General features: G+C 43.3%; 1 protein-coding gene and 1 long non-coding RNA gene across 4 annotated transcripts; one reads left to right on the top strand and one right to left on the bottom strand.

Moving 5' to 3' along the window:
• Nucleotides 1-1,043: 1,043 nt before the first annotated feature.
• CCNG2 (cyclin G2) lies at nucleotides 1,044-13,929 on the bottom strand. 3 transcript variants are annotated; one of them, XM_053257491.1, is made up of 8 exons: nucleotides 13,569-13,929; nucleotides 9,083-9,211; nucleotides 6,657-6,794; nucleotides 5,583-5,833; nucleotides 5,142-5,220; nucleotides 4,943-5,041; nucleotides 3,571-3,776; nucleotides 1,044-2,536 (listed from the first exon to the last, which is right to left on the bottom strand). In XM_053257491.1, the coding sequence occupies exons 2-8, from the start codon at nucleotides 9,209-9,211 to the stop codon at nucleotides 2,398-2,400; spliced, it is 1,041 nt and encodes a 346-aa protein (XP_053113466.1). In that variant the 5' UTR covers nucleotides 13,569-13,929; the 3' UTR covers nucleotides 1,044-2,397. The 3 variants fall into 3 exon arrangements, with proteins under 3 accessions (XP_053113466.1, XP_053113467.1, XP_053113469.1); XM_053257492.1 differs by lacking the exon at nucleotides 13,569-13,929 and adding an exon at nucleotides 10,779-10,797; XM_053257494.1 differs by lacking the exon at nucleotides 3,571-3,776 and having other exon boundaries at nucleotides 2,399-2,536.
• A 383-nt stretch (nucleotides 13,930-14,312) lies between these two features.
• Nucleotides 14,313-15,537, top strand: LOC128328129 (uncharacterized). Its single transcript, XR_008309041.1, has 2 exons — nucleotides 14,313-14,372; nucleotides 15,441-15,537. It is a non-coding gene; the product is annotated as an uncharacterized LOC128328129 (long non-coding RNA).
• The last annotated feature ends 2,050 nt before the right edge of the window (nucleotides 15,538-17,587 follow it).

Below are 17,587 nucleotides of genomic sequence, written 5' to 3'. Positions count from 1 at the left end.
TTTACATTTTGTTGTTCCCTCTAAGCTCTACATGGGTGAAAAGGTTGCAACCTCTGAGAGCCAAGTCTGAGGTAGCAAGTTGTGTTCTGAAGAGTTCTGGAGGGATAGTTACTAAGTGTTCCGAATGGATGCCTCCTGGCAGAAACAGAAGGTTCTGGCTGCCTGAAGGAAGAATCTCCCTGATTGGGTTTTTTATTTCTCTGGAATGGGATAAGAAGACAGTTGGAACAGCAAGAAAGAGGGAGCTGCAGAAGAGCAGTGCTGTGTGAGCTGGAAGGCTGGAATACTTGCAATGTAGGGCCAGGCTGAAGCTGCTGCAGGAAATGGCAGCGAGGGAGCCGGGCCTACTGGAACCTGCTAGGCCTTAGATGAGAAGACTAGCAAGCTTGTTTTAGATTTTAAAATTGTACTCTTGGCTAACTGAAAATGTCCCTGTTTGTTCCTGTATGGGCATTTGTTTTTTGTAATACTTTATTATAGCAAACCTATTGTTTTTTCACTATTTTTGTCACTATTCGTTTATTCCCACCTCATGCCTATTTGCTCACTTTATTTACCACACTACTGAGTTTTTGTTATTTCTTTGAGAGAGAGGGTTCAGTGACTGGGAGTGAAGCCAGTTTTTTTGTTTTTAAAGCTAAAAATACTGGTGGCAGCAGATGTTTCGACTGAGGGCCAGCTGACCAAGCCCTCATACAAGTAAACTTAGTTGGATCATGCTGTAGATGTAGAAAGGTGGGCCAGGTTTCAGTGTATGGAACATATTTTGGGGTTGGGGTTTTTGGGGGGTCCCATGAAACCATCTAGGTATCTGCCCATTTTACTTGCAAGAGGAGTCGTATTGAATGTATTAACAGCTCTACCTCTCTTTTTCCAATGCTTGTCTCCAAATTCTGCATGTTCTGACCCCAATTTGTCTCCCAATTTTCAAGTTTATGTTCCCATTAGTCAGAAATGACCATCTTCTAGGAAGTGCCATTTAATATCTGGCCCTATTCCACCCACATTTCCACTTCCCTTACTGAAATCACAGCAGACTCCGATAGGAAACACATTTGGTTTTATTGAACTGAATGAAGCAAAGAGATCATCCAAGTATCTTTGAGAGAAAATAGCTTTCAGAAAACTTTTGACACTAAGGCTTGCAGTACCAAAAAAGCCAGCCTTCAATATACAGTATTTATATCATATACACGATACAATAAATTAATATCTACATGCAAAATACGTATAGAAAGTTACATACACACTGTAAAAATACAATATTTTTCAGCTTATTCTGTTTTTAAATTTTTATACAGGTTTTAATTTACATTTTTACACATTTTTGTAAACTTTTTTTCTTTATAAAAATCAGAGCACACCACACATCACCATTCACTTCTGCACTTCAGTCTAAAACAGATGGCCATATGCCACTACCCTAACTTCTGTTCCCCTTCATTTCTACCATGGCATTGCTATTACATCATTATAGTATGGAGTAATGTTTCTTCTTCTGCTCACTTTGCATATATTTCAAAATATTCAGTAATGCAACCATGAAGTCTGTGCTTTAGGGAAAAAATGACAAGCAATTAAGTGTCATTACAACTACCTTATCAGCTTCACATTTACCAACACTTCTGCGTAATCATTTGTTTTTCCGCTAACAGCTTTCACTTAAGCATGCATATGCATTATGATTATGGATTTACTTATTATGAGAATGTAAGAATACTGGAATAAACTATGGAAGTTAATAGTTAAAGGGTATGTAGACTTTACACTGAATGCCAAAATTTCTAATTTAACACATTAATACTAAGGTTTTCCAAATACACTTCAGTTCCTAATATGAAGATCTAGCTAGCCTTCACATATTTTAACACTAATATACTCCTGGCACATTTAATCAGGTTGTCCCCTGGTTTGCATTTTTTAAAAAGGAGCATTGTCCTCCCTAAATAATCTAAGCATTTGCCTGATTTAAATAAGCTTCCTGAAATTGAACAAAGGTTTGTTTAACTCCTTTCTTTAAAAGAATGCACAACTAAAGTTATGTTAAAGTACTTCAGTCCCCAAAGAAATAACCACACACTACTTTACAATTTAGCCTATCCTCAAAATTATCTCTCTATTAAGATTTTATGTCCCCAAGGCTCCAATTCAGAAGAGCATTCAAGCACATATATAGTTTAACCGTTATCTTGTAGCCCACTAACAAGTTGTGTGCACTTAATGCTTCTCAAATAAGGGTCTAAGTGGTCAATTGGATCCACCTTAGTACATATGACAATCATCACACTTACAGAAAGAGGGGAGAGCATGTTTTGAGTGCTCAAGAGAACTTGTCAACATACTGAGAGTACCTAGCTACTTATTGCCTAAAGTACTATAATATAGTAACAGTTCAATCTAGCGCACTGTGTCAAAGGAGAGAACCTGCCACTTTGATTTTGGTTTGAAGTCAAAGAAGAAGGTGCCTTCTAGGTCACTCGGTGGAGAACTGCTAAGACTTTCTTCCCCACAGCTCATGTCTTCACAAGAGTCCTCACTAGAAAAGATGAAGAGTTATGTAAGGTTAACATCGGTTATGGCAATAATGCAAAAGACAGACGCAGAAAAGATCTTTAAAACCACCTATCCAAAAGCAGCCACTACCTGGAATAGTAGTTCCATTTTCTACATGTGAGTTGCATTATTTATCACACTCTTTACCAGCATCTCAGTATTTATTAAAAAGCTATAAATTCCCTAGCAAAAGCAAGGAAAAGTTTGCAACCAGCTTCTCTCTCTCTCTACACACACACACACAGTTGAAAATATATTCTGCTTTCAGTGTATAGCAATAGCAATAGCAATAGCACTTACATTTATATACCGCTCTATAGCCGGAGCTCTCTAAGCGGTTTACAATGATTTAGCATATTGCCCCCAACATTCTGGGTACTCATTTTACCGACCTCGGAAGGATGGAAGGCTGAGTCAACCTTGAGCCCCTGGTCAGGATCGAACTTGTAACCTTCTGGTTACAGGGCGGCAGTTTTACCACTGCGCCACCAGGGGCTCTTATGCCCTGGAAATTTTTCACATGGGGCTTTTAAAGCCCTTTAATTCACATCTCCTCTGGAATGGAGGTGGTGCATTCACATATCAGCCAGATTTACCCCAAAGTACCTGCAAATTATCGGGGAGCAGTTCACACACAATTCAGGGTTTTCACTGCACATTAGAGTGTAGCCCAGTTAGGCCTGCATAGCAATTCTAGTTGTAGGCCATAAGAAGATAAAGTTGACCATCCAACTGTCAAGTCACTCCACTCCCAGTTCAAAGAGAAGGAAATATATACATATACCCTTCACAACTGATGTGGCACACTTCAACTTTGTACTCTGGTATCGACTCCTCTCCAATACAATTTTTTCTTTCTAAATACTAACAAGCCAACATTGCTTGGTGAGAATCTACCCTCAGTTCTTAAACTGTACCCACAAAAGAAGTCTGTCACGTGCATAAAAATGGCCTTGTTAATTCAGTATGTCAAATTCACTGCAGTTACTCAAAGCCAGTCTCATGTGACGGACTTACCTCTCACTTTCATCGAAGCATCCAGCTTCTGGGATTGTAGGCAACTCAGGAACACTATAATAACTGTTTTGAAGGTTTTGGGCGGTACGTCTTGAAACAATCCAAACTAGCTTTTTATGGTCTGGTTTGCAGCAAGCAGGAGAAGAGTAATCCAACAAGCATTTCGAGACCAGGTCCCTCCAGTAGAGTAAGTCACTGTCACTTATCTTAAAAAAACCACACCACACCACACTATTTAGTTATATTAAGCATTTTTTAAAGAAAGCAACCTTTGCTATAAATCCACTATGGCAACAATCTTATCCACCCTTGAGTAAGACCCACTGACAACACTGGGACTAACTTCTATGCAAAAATGTACAGATCAGACATCAAGTGAGACTGGCACATCTTTCTCAGCTATATTTGCTTGAGGCAAGTACACTGATGCATTAAAATGGGACTATCTAGAATTGCAATCTAGGTGGCATATTGAGGAGTTAGTAGTGCACAGTCCAATGCAATCTCAACACATGCAGCGATGTTCCAGAGTTCACACCAAGTTGGAATATGCCACCTATGGTGATTATTTTGTTGAAGATTACCTCACATGAGAGTGTTTAGATTAGCTGTAAATTATATCAGGAAACTGTTGTGTGCAAGGCTCCAATACAGAAATTATAGCACACTGTGGGTTCATGCTTATGAGGATATTGTAGTAATAATAATATATCAGAAAATAACTCAAGAGAAAATAAATTGTAATTTACTTATATAGCTTCTAGTAGAGTATATATAGGTCTTATAGCACTAAGCTTAAGACATCAAAATGGAACCTTTTTTCTAGGCCAAAGTTGAATAAAAATGAAATAAGGAGTGTAAATAAGACAGTATTAACTGTCCTTAGACAGGTGAGCAATAGTTTCAACTGCAGAAGGCTCAGGACATATCTATCCACCTTCTTAGTGGTCTTCTATTTGGCTAGTGAGGAAATATCACTGGCAACTAAAATACAACCATTGCCACATACCTCGATACCATATAAGCCAGCAAGGTACCACAGTTAGAGTTAACCAGTTGGTGGTGGTGTGGATAGAGAGTTTGTAGCATCACACTGCAGTTTGTCTCCTGTTCAAAATTACTACATGATGCAAGATGGACGTAATGGGAAAATATATTTCATTTTGCATTAAGAACACCTAGTATACTTCCTGCTGCTGAAGCTTGCATCCACAAAGTTGCTTTTAATGCATTTCAGTTATCTACTCCAATATTTTAAACTAGGGAAACAATTGTTTGATGAGCCTCACTACAGTTTCCAGAGGGCACTTTATCAGAGTGTAAGGATTTCTGGGACCAAACGATATGAAGTCAGCATAGCTGAATTTCTTACCTTTGAATGCTTCTGAACATAGAGAACAATCTCAAACAGTTCAATGGATTTCAGAGTCTGCACTTCCAGAGAGAGAAGGCACAAGGCCAAGATGGATGGCTGAAAGCACAAAAAATAAAAATAAAATACACGTCCAGCTCAACCAATTATTACCCCAATCCAACTTTTGCCTGCTGACCAGTCCACCTCACAGACTTACTTTTGCCTTCGAAAAGACCAGCCGGCAGTTACAAGCTTTGAGTTGTGCTTCCAGTTTGTCAAGATTCAGTAATTCTTTCCTATGAAGGACAAGACGGAAAAACATAAACTGGCTATTAAGGACAGCAGCAGATTTTTTAAAAAACTGAAATGCTAGTACGTCTGCATTATTCAAACTGAGGGATGGGTCAAGGGCCAGTCTATCTGCAAGCACCTCATCTGTCCCATCCCCTAAGGAGAGGCTTTCAGCTCCCCAGTCTCAGTTACATTTCATTATTGCACTGTGTGTAAGCATATATCATATGGGAATAAGTCACTGGGGTTGGAGCACCCACAGCCACTGCAAGCAACTAACAAAGTGTATGCAAAAGATGGGAGAGGAGACATGGCCTTGAGGCTATCTACTGAACAACGGGGAATTAGACTGGCTTCCAACACTTACCTTTCTGAGGTATGACAGAGTACAATAGTATGGTACAAGTGCAAAAAGGTTAAGGCAGTAGTAGCTTTGAAGTCAAAGTGCAGTTTTTCCGAGATTATTTTTTCCATCCGCTTCAAGTCGGACACAGTGCATTTGCATTGGCTAATCCGGATGACATCGTGGAAGGATGGAATGTTGCATTCCTCTTCAACCACTCGAGCAGCCAGCTGGAAACAACAGACTCCGATGCAGGACAAATGCTTGGGTTTCACCTGAAGGAAGGAAAAACAACACTGAGTAACCGGCACAGCGGATGGTGAGCCATGCAGCAACAGTGTACTATGACTGACAGAACCCATAGAACCAAACCTATTTTTAAGTACAGCAAATCCATTCAGCATTCTATAGTGGTTGGACTAGTCTGGGGAGTCTTGAGCTCAAATCCATATTCAGGCATGAAACTCACTGGGTAAACTCATGAAACTCATTGGGTAACTCTGGGCCAGTCACTTCTCTCTCAGTCTCCTAACTAACAGGGTTATTGTGAGGATAAACTTTACTATGTACTTTGGAGGAAGAGCAGGATATAAGTGTAAAAACATATGTCTAAAATGTAAAAACAACTTGCAAGTGTGACTAGAATAAAACCTTACATCAGAAAGTTAGGCTCAACTGCAAAACTAAGAGAAAAATATAGACATTTCAGGTTGTAATCCTAAATCCATCTGCATTCCCACTGGCAACAAGGGGCATTTGCTAGAATTTCAGCACAAGTTTCTGAAGTGGAAGTTTCAGCTGATCTCATTAAAAGGAGCAATGTGGCCATGATCAATGTTGAGAGCAAAGGTAGCAAGAGGCAAAGTCAGGAGACTGGAGAAGCAGAGAAAAACATGAGACTATTCCTAAATATCACACACAGGTTTATCACATCAGTATTTCCTGATTACATCCCTAAATGTGAATACCATTTATAATGGAACAGTTCCAGATCCCTTGAAATGAACCAGTTTAACATCCAGAACAAGTGTCAAAGTTGCACACTCAATACAATATGCGCAAAATTTAATACAGCAATTCCCTCCACGTCTTAGATACCTTCATAAGTGCCAAAAATCTGTCTAGAATGTTCACAGTCAGAACAAACGTTTCTGTGGCAAACCCAAAGAAGTTGGTCAGACTCCAAAGGTCTTCCACCTTTGCATTCCTCAGTCTTGGACATAAGGTGTTTTCATTCTATAGCAAAACAAACATCTTTACGTTAATTGGAGAACGCCAGCACTACTGAAAGATCTTAGAAACTGGTTTATACAATTTGACATAGCAGTGAGGGCCAACTGTTCCCCTACTACCTAGTTGAAAAGTGTGGCAGGCAAAGTGTCCTGGATAAGCTAACAAGGCAGTCAGAGCCCCCCCCCCCCCTTCCCAACATGTCATCACTAGCAGGTGGGTGAGGGAGAGTCAAGCACCAGATGGAAGTTCTGCTTCCATCACAAAAGAGGCACCTTGCTGCCCCACAGCAAAGTCACTCTAAGACTAGCACTAGGCAGGCAGAAGGGTACCCTTTCCATAGGAAAATGAGAGGCTGCCCCCAAACATCTTTCACTGGCAATCTATCACTGCCAATGGAAGGGCCACACACCAGGTAAGAAACAGTACATGACTTATAGTGTATACGTGCGTTCTCAGGTCAAGTCACACAGGGATCAGTACTGTCCGGGTCACAAGCAGCACATAAGGAAACCTTGAAATTCCAGATTCCTACTTAAAACACAGGCTGAACCAGTCACCTTTCTTCTTTTGTTCTCTATGGCCAGCACAACAATAGTCTGCACCATTCTGCACTCAAAAAGAGTGCAGTGAGATAAGCTCTACAAGCAACAGACCTTTTTCCAGAATGAAACAGAAAATTGTATACATTTACAGTAACATCAAGTGCCATTTTCTTGTGTAATTAGGGACTACAATGAGTACAATCTGTTAGGGATGTGCACGGAACCACAGAAGCGTGGTCCGGCACTGGGGGGGAGTGTCTCTTTAGGGGGGGCGGTAGTACTCCCCCCCCCCGCCGCTCTCCCCCCTCTGGCGCTGGTGCTTCAAAAATGTTATTGGGGCGGCAGAGTTCCTCCCTGCCACCCCTGCCCCCGTTGTTGTCTCTGTAAGCCTTAAACTACGAAGAGCTGGCGGCGCGCATGTGCCCTTCATGGCGCACGCACTTGTTTCTGCTGCTGGCGCGTGCGCAGCGTGACATATGCGGCGCACGTGCGCCAGCAGCGAAGGCGAGCGCGCGCCACAAAGGGCGCATGCGCACCGCCAGCTCTTCGTAGTTTAAGGCTTACAGAGACAACAACGGGGGCAGGGGGGAACTCTGCTGCCCCAAGAACGTTTTTGAAGCACCAGCGCCAGAGGGGGAAGAGCGGCCGGCGGCGGGGGGGGGGGGAGTACTACCGCCCACCCTTAAAGAGACACTCCCCTGCCCTTCCGAACCACCGGAATTCCGGACCGGTCCGGAGGCCTTTTCTATGACCCCAGACCGTTCCGTGCACACCACTACAATCTGTTTCCGGGCAAAATACAAAGTGCTGGTTATAACTTATAAAGCCCTAAATGGCTTAGGCCCTGGGCATCTAAGAGAACGTCTTCTTCATTATGAGCCCTACCGCCCATTGACGTTGTCCAGAGAGCTCCATCTCCAGTTGCCGCCAGCTCAGCTGGTGGCCACAGTGGGACGGGCTTTCTCAGTTGCTGCCCTGAGACTGGCATGCGCTCCCTACTGAGTTATGATCCTCCCCATCTCTGACAATTTTTAAAAAGCATTTGAAAACCCACCTCTTCACCCAAGCTTTTTCAGTTCTTTAAAATTTTAAGGTTTTAATTTGTAGGATATTTTTAAATTGTTTTAAGTTTTTGTATATATTTTAACTTGTTTTATGCTATTGTTAACCGCCCAGAGATGAAAGTTTGGGGCAGTGTACAAATTTGATTGATAGACAGATAGATACAATCCAGCCAAAGTGAAGCACTTTTTTCACTGAATGGAACAGGAGAGTTAAACACTTGCTTAAATCTTTCTCACTGAGATAAAGAGAATCTTCCTTTTGGTTGGGAAGTGGCCAGTGTTGAAAGAGCTGCCATTTGCTGCAAACAAGATCTCTTCACAAAAACAACACTACTACTATTCATTTATTATGAATTGTTGTTAATTAATACACCTGCCCCATAACAAGTTATTCTCTGGGTGGCTCACAAACAAAAGAAAGGTAATTATAGAACAAACAGTTACAGAAATATATATCGCTTCTTGTATTCTCAACCTAAATATGAACAGATAATCTTTCTGGGAAATCAAATGTACTGGCAATGTATGGGAAGTGGTGTGCATGGCCTAAAGCACAAATATTAGCAGCTTCCTGTTTAACCACAGGAAGCAAAATCAATGCTTATGGCCATTTCCTTAGAAATGTGTCACCACAGCCAAGGCTCAAAACATTAATCTCCACCCCTAGGGACAAGCTTTTCCTTACCTCAGCAGCGCACTCAATCAGGCTCAGCCCCTTTTCCCGAGGTTGGTATTTCCATTCTTGCTCCAAATGGAGTTTCAGCTGCTTGAAGAGCCAACTGCTCATCTGTTCTTCACCTCCAGTATCCTTCATCTTAGAAACGGGAGAAAGGCAGGGGGAAAGAAAGTGCAAGGTTAGAGCTAGTTCAAAAGTTGAAGGTGTTACAACAATATTATTATGAATATCTAAATACTTTTTTCAAAGATGTTCTCAAAGCAGTTTAAATAGAAAAAGGACTGAGAAGCTAGTTCCTTGTTTCCATACACAAGGGAGACACTAACAGCAGCCACTGGGAGCAACTCTAGGCTGGGCTTGGAGAGTGAGAACTGTTCTATCCCTCACCCCATTAAATATAAAAGAACCACCACTTTAAGAGGTGCCTCTTCTTTACCTAGTTCACAAGGGTACTAACAAAAGTCACTTAAAACCAATCGCGACTGTTAGAATGCCAATCTGTGTATTAAAAACCTTACAACTAAAGATCGTAAAATTGCTTGAAAATTCCATTACATTTAACAAAAGAAAGTACAGCCATCTATCGCAAGTGAAATAGGAGACCTGAATTCTCTCTCCTACTGAAAAGCCTGGGGAATACTCCTCGCTCCCCTTTCACTCAGTGGATTTGACAGAGAGAGGAGGGGAAGTGCAGCACTGAAAAGCACTGTTGCGTGACTGAAGCAGGTGGGGACACACACATTTACCAGCAACCAACACCATCCAGTGTTTCGCCATCTGATTATAACCCTCTGCACTTACTTGGGAGCACGGCCCACTGAAATAAGCAGGTCTTACATTTGAACAAATATACACACAGGCTGTCCAAACCATAAGACATTTTGATGTCCTCTTGTGACCATTTAAGGGTAGTTCAGCATATGGTCTATATCTGAGCTTAGCAGATTTCAAATTCTACCCAGCTGATGTTATTGTATTGCCAGTACTACAGGAACTCTGCAATATCCTGCTAACCTTGCCTTATTCGTAGTTTATGGATTCTTTCACACACTATGCAGAAGTTCTCACTTCAAGGCAATCATTTCAATCTGCCTTCTGTCCTCTACTATTCATGTTGAGTGCGTGCATCTCTTTGTTTAACTTCCAAATATTTTTTAGAATGCGAGGAGCCAAGATGAACGAAGGGAAATATTAGTACTAAGACCTAGTTCTACATGGGGCCGAAATCATTTATTTTGGCCCTCAGGATCAAGCCCTTAGGAAGGAAGGCTTTTGAAGCACATAAATGAACTCCAATCCTAACAGGGGCTTAAAGCCAAGGACACGAAGCCATTTGTACAAATGAAAAAAATAATAATGCACAATCCAGAATCTTGGTCTGCCATTAAGGTACTCATGCACAAAGTATGTATTAAGGATACATTTATCTACCTGAGAAGTTTCTACTCCACCCCTTATCAAGTAACTCAAAGTATCATACAAAATAAGCTTCAGAACTGTAAACGTGTCAAATATGTGTTGCGGACAGACGAAACCTTAAGTTCTCTCTTCCCATATAGCTTCTATCCTCAACAACCCCCTTTGCTAGATTTGAAACTAGCTCCAGTCTTTCCTAGGCCTCTTCTGATGCCATCCTCAAAGTTCTGTTACCCCCAAACCTCTTACGTTCCACAGGTGCAGTGTTCCCTCTAAGGCATGCACTCACATGGTTTTTGATGCCTGCTCAGTCAGTTTTAGATCCCGCTCAGGTTGAATCAGGAAGACCCCACTTTGAATGAATGTGCACACACGCTGCCTTGGAACTGCCACCCAGAACAAAATTCATTCTGCACACAGATGAAAAAAATTAGAGAGAACACTGCACAGATGCTCTGCTGGCCCCAGCCAACACTAGGGATGTGCACGAACCTGTTCGGAGGCCCTTATGTGCCTCCGAACAGGTTTGAACAGCCGGCAGTTCGAAGGCGGCGGGGGGTGGTGGTGGTGCCTTTAAGGTTGGGGGAGGGTACACTCACACACATCCCGCCACGTCCCCACTGCTGGCGCTCTCTTAAAAACTGGTCTGGTGGGGCAGTAATGTACCTCCCTGCCCCCCCATTCCCTCCTCAGTCCAGAAGTACCCCCCACCCCAGTGAGTGGGACATGCATGTGAGCGAGATACTTCCAGTCACTTCCAGACCGCGGAGGGAATGGGGTGGCAGGGAGGTGTGCTGCCACCCTGCCAGACCAGTTTTTAAGAGAGCCCTGGTGGAGGCAAGGCAGCGGGATGGTGGAGTACACCCTCCCCCGCCCTCAAACTGATCCGGTTCCGTGCACATCCCTAACCTACACTCTCATCAATACTCTCCCTTCTCAATAAACATCCCAGCCTAGTTCTGCTCACCTCAGGTTTCCAGCTACCCCCCCCCCCCCCGCCAGCTGTCATTTCCGCCTCTTTCTATAATATTTCTATGGTCTCTCCCCACCCGCCACAACAACCACTCCCCATCCCAAACCCATGACACCACCATCAAGAGAAACTTCAGGCCAGGAAATAACCGGACTCCTCCCATCTCAACTTAACACCAGCCACCGAGACTATTGCCACAAAGGAGTACCTTCCGGTGCTATTATAGCTATAGCAAGCAGGGCTGCACAATTCCAGCCTCTCTCCGGTTACTGTGTGACTACAGTGCTCATCAACCCTGACTATTGCCTACTGTGGTTGGGGAAGATGGAAGCTGTGGTCCAACATTGTGCGACCTTGGCCTATAACATGCCATCTACATGCATGGCGCTTTACAGAGTGTTAAGAAATCAGGTCCCTACCCACCACAACCTAAGAAATCTCCAGTTCGCCAACTAGTCCTAGAGATCATTCCAAGGAGATTCTTCCTTAATCCTACTCTATATGGGGTGCTGGTTCATTCTCTCGCCCCAGTGCAAGCAATCCAACTCACCCCAACTCAACACCCCCCACAAATGTACAAGGGCTTTGCAGCCCATGCTCTCAATTTTCTGCCCCAAGGCCCAATCATTATCATTACTATTACATTTTATATCCCACTCTTCCTCCAAGGAGCCCAGAGCGGTGTACTACATACTTAAGTTTCTCCTCACAACAACCCTGTGAAGTAAGTTAGGCTGAGAGAAGTGACTGGCCCAGAGTCACCCAGCAAGTATCACAGCTGAATGGGGATTTGAACTCGGGTCTCCCCGGTCCTAATCCAGCACTCTAACCACTACACTCTTTACTGTCCCTTTTCTTTCCTTCATGAAAGCCTCTCACCCTATATAGAAAAAGCACAGTTCAGCATCCAAGCTGCACAACCCTAAAGCCACCCACCAGCATCCCCTGCTCCTCCAAATAAAGCTGCCTGCAAAGGCAGATACGAGCCCTTCAATGGGGAAGAATGAAAGAAACACCCCCCCTGAGCGCCCAAACCAGGAGAGGAGCTAAGCCCAGAAAGACCACCCCTCGCAAAGCATTCAAATCTTAGCTCTGGGAGGGGGCACTGCCTCGCAGTCTCATCTCTCCCCTTCATCGGGGAACAACAATCCTGGCCGGCCTCTTGTCTTTCCCCCAAACCAGCCTTTCTAGGCTTATTGTCAAAGCAAGGGAGACGCAGCTCGAGAGTGGCTTCCTGCCGAAATAAGAGTCTCCCTATCCCCGACAGCTTTAAAAAAGACTCTTAAGGCACATTTATTCACCCAAGCCTTTTAACTCCAATTGCGGTTTTAAGCTGCTATCATTTTGTTTGCTGTAAACACCCAGGGACATGAGTTTGGGGTGCTGTACTAATATATAAAGTAAAACAGAATAAAAAAACCAAGCACAAGAAAAACAGATAATATGACTATTGCAACTAGTATTACTATTGTTATGGACTTTGATCTGGATATTTTGCATGTTCTCTGTCTTTTATGGATTTTTTAAAGAGCTTCATAACACGCACAAGTGCCAAAGGCAGGGGCACTACAACAATACCATGAATATTTATGTACTTTCCCCAACTATTATTAGCAGGAGAGTAACGATATTTATATTACAGCCACTCTATCTCAAGAACCTCTCCCTCCCCGCCCATCAACCCTTCTCCAGGGCAGACACCCCATTTCAATGGGGTTTTGCCCCTCATACAGACCTGACACACACACCCCAACTACCCCCCCCCCCACAAAAACACCTCTATCTAAGAAGACCTTCAAGACTTCCCTGTCTTCTCAAGCTTTTAACTGAAATTAATTTTAAACTGTTTGGTTTTCATCTCATGAAATTGTTTTCACTCTTTTATTCTGTGAAATTGTTCTGTTTTTGATCCGTTTTGTATTTGTTCTTTTAAATTGTGTACATTGCCTAGAGACACACATACCAGGCGGTACATAAGTATGATTGAGGATAACGATAAAAAAAATAGGAATAATACCCCCCCCCAACTCCAGGGGCTCCCCACCACAGATCTGCCCCCCCCTACAACTCCCCCTCCCCAAGCAAAGCCCTCCGATCCAGACTCACCTCTCCTCAGGAGCGTCACTTATTATTTTATTTCCTGATCCACGGCAGGGACGAGGAGGAGGAGGAAGGTCGGGGGCTGGAGCGGCGGGAGGCGGCCGGACCCTTGGACAACGACAGCTGCAGGGCCGCCTCGTCCTTTCCCGCATCAGCCTCCTCCGCCCGCTCCTCCCTCTTCTCCAAGCCCCGATCTTCCCCCGTCCTTCCCCGCCCGGAGTCAGCGCAGCAGCCCGAGCGGCACCATCGCCTTGCCTCCCAGCCCCGGACGCCTCCCAGGGGCCGCCGAGCCGGAGCCGCTTCACAGACGCATCAAAATGGAGCCAGCAGGGCGAAAGTCGCAACGTCCCCCTGGCCCCGCCCCCTTTCCGTCACATGACCCTCCGCCTCCTCCCGTTGCTTTTGTTGTTCCTCCGCAGCTCCAGAGGGCTGGGCGGAAGGATCTGCGGGCGACATTGGATGGTGAAGAAAATAATCCTCCCCTTCTCTCGTTCCTGAGGATCAATAGTTCATGGAATACCAGTACTGTATGGGGTGGGGGGGGACTTTCTTCCATGAGCGAGAGGTACCAAGCTGTCTCCGCTTCCGTTTTTCCTGGCTCCTAACTAGTATCAGGGGAGATCCGCGGAAGGACACGTTTCTGAAACCAATCACTCCTTTAAAGGGACGAGGAAAAAAAATTCTGTTTTGAAAAGTCCGCCCAAATGACGGCGCGCTGATTGGTCGGAGACGTGCGAGCGCTGATTGGACGGAGGCGCGAGACTGCCTTTGCCAGACCTTCCGATTCCCGGATGTTTTGTGGTTCCAAGGGTTCGTGTTTGTTGATTGAGAGCGATGATGTTGGGCTGCTATTGACCAATAGGAAGGGAGCTACTCTCTCTCTCTCTCTCTCTCTCTCTCGCCACTTCCACCTTCAGCCTGTTTTTTCCAGCTGTTTCTGTGTGTGTGTGTGTGTGTGTGTGTGTGTGGGAGGAGGAGGTGCACAACGGTCGTTAACTGTCAGTACTCCAACTGTCATTTGCCGGGCCGCGGGCGGGGAGAAGAAGAAACTGGAGGGGCGAAGCTTCCCTCTCGTCCAGCCCCTCATGCTCTTTCTCGTGGCCCCTCCGCTAAGCTCTGTCTAAGCTCTGTCCTGGGGTCCCAGGCAGCATGTAGGAAGGAATTCCTGGGAGCTCTGCTGTGCTGCCAGTTGTGTGGCTGGGACCTGGAGTCAGCCTAGCAGCGCCCCCATCAATTTCGAGGCTGTCACTTTCTTCTTCTTCTTGTGTCTCTGCTATGACTCCTGGGCCTTTATTAGATTTGTTGTTGTTGTTGTTGTTGTTAGTTAATTTATTTATTCGATTTCTAGACCACCCTTCCAAAAATGGCTCAGGGCAGTTTACACAGAGAAATAACAAATAAACAAGATGGATTCCTGTCCCCAAAGGGCTCACAATCTAAAAAAGAAACATAAGATAGGCAACAGCTACTGGAGGGATGCTGGGCTGGGGGTGGATAGGGCCAGTTACTCTCCCCCTGCTAAATAAAGAGAATCACCACATTAAAAGGTGCCTCTTTGCCCAGTTAGCAGGGGTTTAGCAGCTGTGTGACAGGCAGTCATTCAGGAGGTGTGTCAGTTCCTGTGATGGCATGGCCATTTGTAAGAAGAGCTGCACCGGTTGAGTTTCTGGCTATCACACAGCGGTTCAGGCATAGGAAACCTCAAAGAAACATTACAGAGAGGGAGCCATATGAGTTCATTAAAGCAAATGTATATAGAAAGTATTGTGGCATGTTAATAGATTTATAAGAGCCTAGATTTATCATAGATTTATAGGACAAGCCCTTCTGAATCGGATCAGAAGTGTGAAGTCCAAACTGCTCTTTTCTCCCCAGCAGCATCCTGCTCCTGAACCTGAAGGATTCATCAATGTCCACTACTAATATTTTAGTATTCTATCTTATAATGCAATAAATCGTGATAGATTTTAAGGTTCCACAAGTCTTTCTGTGTATATTTTGTGTGTTAGCTAGAAAAAAAGGTGCGCCATCCTTACAACAGGTGGCAGTTTCCACTTTTATTGATGATAAATTCTGTCTGAGAGACAGTTGTTAATTCAAGGACACCCAAATTAGTTCATGGCTGAGTCCCAGGAAAATCCAAATAGAAATGCAACCTTCTGCTCATTGGTCCAGCCACATAAAGGTATAAATGGTATTGTTGAAACTGCCCCAGTCAAAGTAAACTTGCCCAGACACTTCAGCTCAGATTGATTGAGACACTTTATCTCAGGCTAATAGCTTCCTATTGATTAGGGTGTGATATTTTCGGGAATGCTGATTGTAATGTGAGAACCTTCCAGTTAAAAACAGTTATTTAGAAACATGCTCAAGTCCCATCCCTCTAATTTCACCACCAAGTCTGAGCACTACTGAAAAGAGGTCTAGGGATTGATTGACTGATTTCTCAAATTTGTAGACCAATTTTCTACAATTTGTAAGCCAAATTTCCATCTCTGGGCAGTTTACAGCAACAAAAAACAAATGAAAAATGAAAACCTTAAAACAATTTAAAACCACAGTCAAGTTAAAAAGCTTGGGTGAAAAAATGAGTCTTTAGGGGCTTTTGTTAAAGTTGCCAGAGATGGGGAGGCTCTTATCTGTAGCCTCTCCCACCCCCCCAATCTTCTCTAGGTAAGATAAGCCTTAATCTATACAGTTATGTTCAGCTATATCAATGGGTGTATATCCCTCAGTTAGTTACTCTTATTTGGTTAATATTTTGCATATATATATATTTTTTAAAATTTATAACGCAACACACTCAGATATAATTATTCACATATTCCCATGATATTTCTGTCACTGAAATTATATCCATCAATTAGCTTAAATAGTTACAGATAATAAAAAGGGCACCTATTTTTAAAATCTATTATAAAGTTATATATTATAATAAGATATATTAATCTATTATAAAGGTATATGGCTATAAAGCCATTATAAAGGTAAAGTAAAGTGTGCCGTTGAGTCGGTGTCGACTCCTGGCGACTACAGAGCCCTGTGGTTGTCTTTGGTAGAATAACGGAGGGGTTCACCATGGTCATCTCCCACACAGTATGAGATGATGCCTTTCAGCATCTTCCTATATTGATGATGCCCGATATAGGAGTTTCCCATAGTCTGGGAAACATACCAGCGGGGATTTGAACCGGCAACCATTATACCTCTCATTTATAAAAATGTATTAAGATGAGTATTATAAGGATCATTTGTTGTTAATTAATTCATCAATAGAACTGTCCAGTCAGTTAACCGAAGACCATGATTCTTTTTCTGCTACTGGAAGAATGTATCCATTGCACTAGAATGAGTCACTGTACTCCCACATAAATCGGACTGTCCCATAAAAGCAATGAGAAAGACCCTCCTGCAAGTACCACCTCTTTTGAAGGCTCATTTATGAGTCAAATGGGAAATGACTCAATAATAATAACAATAATTATTATTTAATTAATTAATAATCAGTCATGGATTATTTCAACCTTATTTTGAACTGTCCTGGCATTACAGAGGAACATGGCGAGGCTCTGTAGGTAATTGGAACTGCTCCCTGAGACCTGAGAGTTGACAGGGCAGCCAGAAGTGGAAACAGTAACTATTAGTAACTTATTAGTAACTAAATTACTAATATCCCTTCCCCTGGAATGGCCTGCTGCCCTGCCAATGTCAACTCTTCTCTCTATATTTTTAATGCAAAAAACTTACCTGGTAACCATCGAGAAGATGATACTGCTGTGTGGGTGATTTGTAATAATCCATGTAATAGCTAGTCTTCACCTTGGCAGCTCAAAACACAGCAACACAGAGAAGAATAGAAAAATCTGTGACCACAGTACTGAAAGCAAATCTGTGCTGCTTTGTGAAAATACATATTGTTTATTCCTAAAACACATCACAGCTAAGAAAAACCTGCAGAATCTGGTGTTGCTAAACAGTTTCCAGGAGTCATATGTTTCTAAAACATTTACGTTTACAACAAAGTT

Source organism: Hemicordylus capensis, chromosome 5 (genome assembly GCF_027244095.1).
Source record: "Hemicordylus capensis ecotype Gifberg chromosome 5, rHemCap1.1.pri, whole genome shotgun sequence".
NCBI lineage: Eukaryota > Metazoa > Chordata > Lepidosauria > Squamata > Cordylidae > Hemicordylus > Hemicordylus capensis.
Note: the sequence above shows the minus strand (reverse complement) of the source record. Positions and strands in the feature narration are given on the sequence as shown.